General features: G+C 42.5%; 1 protein-coding gene across 1 annotated transcript in view; it reads left to right on the plus strand.

Moving 5' to 3' along the window:
* The first annotated feature begins 212 nt into the window (after positions 1–212).
* Positions 213–6,808, plus strand: part of LOC102290825 — a 7,518-nt gene continuing 922 nt past the window's right edge. Inside the window, exons 1-4 of the mRNA XM_042216935.1 lie at positions 213–1,397; positions 1,781–2,113; positions 2,192–2,308; positions 3,708–4,052. Of these exons, the coding sequence (XP_042072869.1) occupies positions 1,154–1,397; positions 1,781–2,113; positions 2,192–2,308; positions 3,708–4,052 (1,039 nt within the window). The 5' untranslated portion in view covers positions 213–1,153. The remainder of the gene's footprint in view (positions 1,398–1,780; positions 2,114–2,191; positions 2,309–3,707; positions 4,053–6,808) is intronic.

Consider the following 6,808-nt stretch of genomic DNA (forward strand, 5'->3'; position numbering starts at 1 on the left):
TGAAGCTGGTTCTCCATCTTCTGCCTGTAGCTGTCCTTCCCATTCCTTATCAGTCCCCTTATTTTAGGGGAAAAAGCAATAAAGTTCAATTCTTTTCAGCGTTTTAATGATGAAACCTAATATCTTTTAATCTTTGCAGGCCAGTAACAATAACAATAAGGTTTTTGTTTTTCAAAATTGGGCAGACGTAAAGTACTTAAAGTACTTGGAGTTTTACCAGCTCGGATGGAGTTAATAAAATGACTAGCTTGTGCTTTTGTTTGTCTAAAGCAGCAAAAACAGCCTCTTGACTTATCCAGCATTGAACTCCACCGTATGGAAACATCCTGTATGAGTGGCTCTTTCTGTTGCCCCACTCTTGTTTGCTCCCAGTGTAGTTCCTCCATATTAGCAGAGCAGACCATGTGTTGAGTTTAGAATGAAAACAATTTAGTACTATAAATAACAAGGAATTAAAAAATGCCATTTAATGAGTAGCTCATTGTGGCTTGTTGATCACTTCAAAAATTAGTTGCGGCATTTAGTCCAAGAAAATGCAGGTGACGTATTGTTACCTTCAGAATAACATTTAAAGACAGACATTTATGAGGGTTTGTTTGCTGGTTGAAAGTGCATGTAGGTGGACTGATACAGGTATCAATAATATCTATGCGATTGCTGGTATTTCTATCTGATCGATACTTTAATTGTAGGTTCAGTGTGTTGCTGTTCTTCATTAGAAAGAAGACATGTTTGTGCATCTTCTCCTCCCTGCTCTGCTGTGTGGTGACTCGGCAGCTCAGAAATTTGCCTCAAAAGCGTTCAGATGTAGATGATATGATCCCAAGCGTAAACTAAGATGTACAAATGTATGCAGCGATGTGTGTGCTATGTTTGAGGACTCACAAGCCCATGCTTCAATCCACACACAGATAGGAAACAGTCTGAGAACACATAAAATTATCTTACACATGCGTACATCCTCCATAAAATGTTACTTTTCATTCGTCATTTAAACTCTGGGTCAAACCCAAAATATTTGATTTGAGTTTCTCTTTGTGTGTCCTCAGTTTCCCAGCATGCTCTGGCTGTGGTGGTGGAGGTGAATGAGGGGGAAAGGTCTGTCCTGCTGCCCTGTCTGTTCTCAGGTTTTATACCTGAGGACACCACAGTGATGTGGACCTCCAGTGACCTCGATCCCAAATCTGTACATCAACGACGAGAAGGAGGAGACGATGTTAGAGGACAAAACCAGCGTTACAGCAGACGCACATCAATGAATCGTTACGCTTTCATCATTAAAGACTTCAGCCTCACTCTGAGGAAACCCACAAAGACTGACAGCGGCAACTACACCTGCTCCATCAGTGCTGGAGGGAAAGAACGGAGACTTAGAGACATCCAGCTGCAGGTCAAAGGTCAGCAACAAGCCCAACACCTGCTGTAATTACAGGGCAAAAGGCAATACTGCATTCAGAGGTCAAACTGAAGAAAATGACTTCCTTAAGTGTTCAAAAAGTACTGATGAAACCCGCAGCATCATTTAGCACAGATGTAACCTCAGTGGAAACACAAACAACAAAGCAGAAGATGACAGCAGAGAACTGCTGCAGCCTCTGGAAAATGTGACATTACACTCATGGAGGTCCTTCAGCTTGTGCGCAGATGTGTGTGTTCAGCTCAGAGAGGCTTAGCACACACATTTCTGTACATACATTACTAGATGACATTTTGTACAACACCCAACACAAAACATTTTTCTGCTGCTTCTACAGTTTGTTGTGGTTTCTTGTCCTCTCAGACCAGCAGGCGGAGGTGATGGTGAGGGAAGGGTCAGAGTCTGTCATCCTGCCCTGCAACACAACACCTGACCTGCCTGAGGACACCGCAGTGGAGTGGACTCGCTCTGACCTCGGACTCATCACGGTCCATGAGTATTCTAACAGAAATGATGACATCATGACTCAGGATGAAGTTTACAGAGACCGAACGAAGATGAATGAAGACCTGCTGAGAACTGGAGACCTCAGTCTGACCTTAAAAAAACCCACAGAGAGAGACAGTGGAGGATACATCTGCACCATCTACAGAGATAAAGACATACTGAGACAGAAAATTGTGCTGCAGGTCAAAGGTCAGTGCTGTAGGAAGAGGTAAGAGGTCAATGCAGTAAACAGAGGTCAGAGATCAGAAGTCTTTTTTTTCTCCACAGAACAACTGTCATTCTGGGACGCAGTTCTCCTGTTTTGTCTTCTCGTGTTTCTTCTGATTTTCCTGCTTCCTTGTGTGGTTTTAGTCTTATTTCATTTTATGCAGTACTTCATGTCAGGTGAGTGTCTCCTACTACACTACCTATAATGCCAATGGTTAGCAGGTGTCCTCTGGTGGCTCCTTGACTGTAGGGGTGTCCAAATTCATAGGCTGCATCCACCTGAGGACCCGGCCTTCGCGGTCTACCTGGTCTGGCTCTTCAGCCTTTAGTTTGTGTCACCAGCTGTCTTGGTGGAGTTTAATAAACTCGGCCGTCTGCTCCTTGCTATCTATAATATAACAGGACACTGGTGTAAACTCTCGACCGTCTCACACTTCTGTTTAATCAGTTTTCCGGTTGACGTTTATTCAGCTGTGTAAAAACCATAACTTTAATCTCAGCCAAACTGATTTACTTACAAACAAATAAAACACTGGAAAAAGCCAAACAATAACATTTTTGAGTGACTTATATATCATGCTAAACCTGGGGGGTTTGAAAACGCTGTGCCGGGAGTTCGCTGTTCTCGCCCCGGCTAGCTATCGAGCTGGTGGGTAACAGACGTCTCCGAAAACGTCGGACCACTTTTTCAAATATGTGATGTCTTGATAAACCGAGCAGATATTTTGAAGTTTACTCAGCTACATTCTCGCCTGAAAATGTGTTAAAAGTTTTTTTTGTGACCCAGAAAGATTAATAAGAGTAATATTAAAACTAAGTAGTGGCCGCCATTGTTGGAAACTGGAATTGGCTGGCCCACACTATGAATTCTGGGATATGGTGGGCCACAAAGGATACGCCCAACCCATCCATTAAATTTGGGGGGAAAAGGATTTGGAGGAGTCTACGAATTTGGATAGCCTTCGTTGTGTCGCTGTGATGTAATCGGCCTACAGATGTGACAAATGTGACCTCTGAAGGATGCAGCCTAGGAATTTGGACACCCCAAACATGTGGCTCACACTCCTTCAGACTCAGTCATTGATCAGTGAAACAGCTCCACAACATGACTTTACTAAAGTGTGTGTGCTTCACTGCATTGATCTGACACAGAGGCTGCATGTGGACAAGCTGTTCTTCTTCTGTGGTGGTAAACAGCAGCTGACATGGAAACATGTGCTGACAGTAAATGTTGCAGCAGCTTCACTAAATGTTCCTCCTTGAGTTGTGCTCAGTCATGTGGTGGAGAGCTTCAGATGTTCAGACACATGAGATCTTCATGGTTTCTGTGCTGATGTGTGTGAGACATGGCCGACTGTGGAGGCTCAGTCTGTCTGTGCTTCTGCGCTTCATCCAACATGTCTGCAGCACTTTACAGGACGCTGCAGACTAGTTACCAAAGAACGAGTCAGGAACACATCAGGAACAAACTGAGACACAATCTGACTGAGACTAGAAGACAAGGAAGGACAGGGAGGTCATGTGACCATCACAGCTGCTGCTGATGTCATCATGTTGTGCTTTGTTGTTTTCTCAGATTACGAGGTGAAGGTGGATTCAGGGGTGGAGTCTGTCCAGCTGCCCTGCAAAGCTATAGTCAGATTCCTCAAAGACAGTAAAGTGGAGTGGAAGGACAGAGACGACAGGAAGGTCCATGTGTATCAGAACGGCTCTGACCCGCCTGGAGAACAGGACCAGTTTTACAGAGGACGAACAAAGATGAAGAGAAACCTGCTGAAATTTGGAAACTTCAGTCTGACCCTGAAACATCCCACGGATGGAGATACAAACACCTACACCTGCACCGTCAGCAGACGGCAGGGAGCGAAAGATCCTGAATGGTTGATCCTGAATAAGAAAAAAGTGGAGCTGGAAGTCAGAGGTCAGTTCTGTAGTTCCAGGGTAGCGGTAAGAACATACTTAGTTTTCACTTGTATGTGACACCCATGACACCCAGTTGTGATGTTTTGTTTTTTTTCAGTTTAGTTTTTCTCCATATTTTATGAGTTGTTAATCAATTTCAGCTGTTCTGATGCTAATGAAATTAACAGCACAATGAGACAGCCCCAAGACATGAAGGGCTTTACAGATAATTGACATCTTCTCTGAATGTTTTTCACGGTTTTGCATTTAACTAGTGTCAGTGTCACTACTGGTAGCATGAGCCCATACCTGGACCCTACACAGGTTGTACGGGTAGACCAACTCTTCCAGGATGACACATGAATGATGTCATTGCCAGAAGGTTTGTTGTGTCTGCCAGCACAGCCTCAAAAACATGGAGGAGATTTCAGGAGACAAGCAGTTACACAAGGAGAGCTGGACAGGGTTGTAGAAAGCCCTTAACACATACGTGGGACTGGTAACTGCTCCTTTGCGCAAGGAGGGACAGGATGAGCATAGCCAGAGCTACAAAATGACCTCCAGCAGGTCACTGATGTGAATGTCTCTGACCAAACAAACAGAAACAGACTTCATGAGGGTGACCTGAAGGTCTGACATCCTCCAGTGGACCCTGTGCTCACTGACCAGCACTGTCGTGTTCAAAAATTTCAGGAGGAAATATCTGTATTTTAAAAAGCTTCAATTCGCTTTGGCAGTTAAAAAGTTTACACAGCGCTGTGGACCTCTGTGTGAAATCAAGCATCTTGTTCACAAAAAGGATTACACTGAACCAGGTGGTACAGGTTTTATACCACGACAATAACAAAGATTATCGTGGCCATCTTGCTCCCACACGGACGTGGCAGCTTTGCTGTCTCCCTGCGAATCTTCCCCATCCATGTCCGACCTCGTCTGGTATCTTCTGTCCTCTGTAAGAGACAGAAAGAAAACAACCCCTGCCTAGCCTTGATAATCTGATGTTATTATCTATTGTTCTTCTACTGATTCTAAGTTCTGGTTCAGGATATCTTGTTCAGACTCTCTAACCCAGAGACTTATAGAAAACCCATTATCTGTGTGTGTGAGCGTGTTGCAAACAACCTTCTGCACTCCATTTCTACAATATATCAGCCCAGACAGTCACGCCGAACGAAGCCTTCAACCTTCAAAAGAGGGAGTGCCAACTTTCACTTCATTACTTAAATCACGCTGCTGTTATTGTGTATATATTTATATTTCTTCATACATTCTTATATAGTTCTATATTGTGTATTTTGTTGTACAGTTATTTTATTTTCAACTTTAATTTATATATTTTATCTTATTCTCCCAGTTAAATTTACCCTTCATTCTAATTTGTGTTGTACAGTTATTTCCTTTTTAACCTTAATTTATATTTTATTCCTTCCTAGTTAAATTTACCCTTTTTAATTTTTCAGATTTATTTCCTATCTTATTCATAGCCTTTTCCTTTTTTGTTTTCTTTAGGTCACGAGCAGTTGTCCAAGCATTTCACTACATATCGTACTGTGTATGACTGTGTACGTGACAAATAAAATTTGAATTTGATTCATACGAGCACATTTGCAGTGTGTATATAAAGATAATTAAAGCAGCTTTATTTAGTAGAAAAATCAAACATTTTCAGCATTTGCCATAAAAGACCAGCATTGGTAGGTTTCCACTATCACCCTCTGTGTTTCACAGACGAGAGCAGGTTTACACTCATGTGACACACACTCTGGAGAAACCATGGAGAACGTTACACTTCCTGAAACATCGTTCAGCATGACCGGCTTGGTGGTGGCTCAGTGATGATCTGTGAGGCATATCTATGGAGGGATGCACAAACCTATACAGGCTACTTACAGCAGTACTGTGCTATTAGTGAAGATTTAGTGAAACCAGTGAGAATATTTCAGGCTTTTTCTTTCAGTAGTTGTTCATGTTAAATCATTGCTTCAGATTTCAATGGGGTAAAAGTCATCTGGACTTCAGAAAATATGTCTTTAAAAGTATTTGGTATGTGAAGCTAAAATGTTTGTTGCTGCAGTCATTGTATATGTACCCGCTTTGGACCTGAAAGTTTTATATACAGGAGAGCATCGAGCAGAAGACCTGCGTTAATTTGAGATGGAGTTTTTCTTTTTGTGATTTTTTTTAATCTCTGTCTACAATTTTGTTCCTACACTAATATCAGTAAGTGAATGAATGAGTTTCAGATATTTTAAGCGCTCTCAGTACACTTAGTTATTAATACAGTTCATGTGGTTATTAAAAATGTTACAATCTTTGTCTCCTGTTAATAAAGTTGGATCAGTAGTGTGTCACTATGCACTTGAAATATATGTCGTACAGTTTACTAGTTAACCCCACAGAGCATCAGAGTCCTTGTAGAGTTTAGCTGTAGAGACACAAAGACGTGGGTTAGGTTTCACGTGTGATATGGATCCTCTGCTGAAGCAACTCTGATGGAGTCTTAGGAGGGCGGAGATACCTGCACAGATAGCAGCTGTTTCACACTTTAACAAGCAGCACCTCCAAACTACACCCTTCATCCACCTTAATAGGGGAGCATTTGAAGCGTCTAAAATGTCCCAGAGCGTCGGGCCGGGAAAAGACAGAGCGCACGCCTCCTTTATTGTGAAATTCCTCACCATGGTAACTGAACACATCAGCTGGTCTGCAGCAGGTTCAGAGTTTGAGGCTCAAAGTGTCCCATTTTCACTGATTGTTTCCCGACGACATGCTTCA

Source organism: Haplochromis burtoni, unplaced genomic scaffold (assembly GCF_018398535.1).
Source record: "Haplochromis burtoni strain Fernald_Lab_line unplaced genomic scaffold, NCSU_Asbu1 Contig_1376, whole genome shotgun sequence".
In the NCBI taxonomy this organism is placed as follows: Eukaryota; Metazoa; Chordata; class Actinopteri; order Cichliformes; family Cichlidae; genus Haplochromis; species Haplochromis burtoni.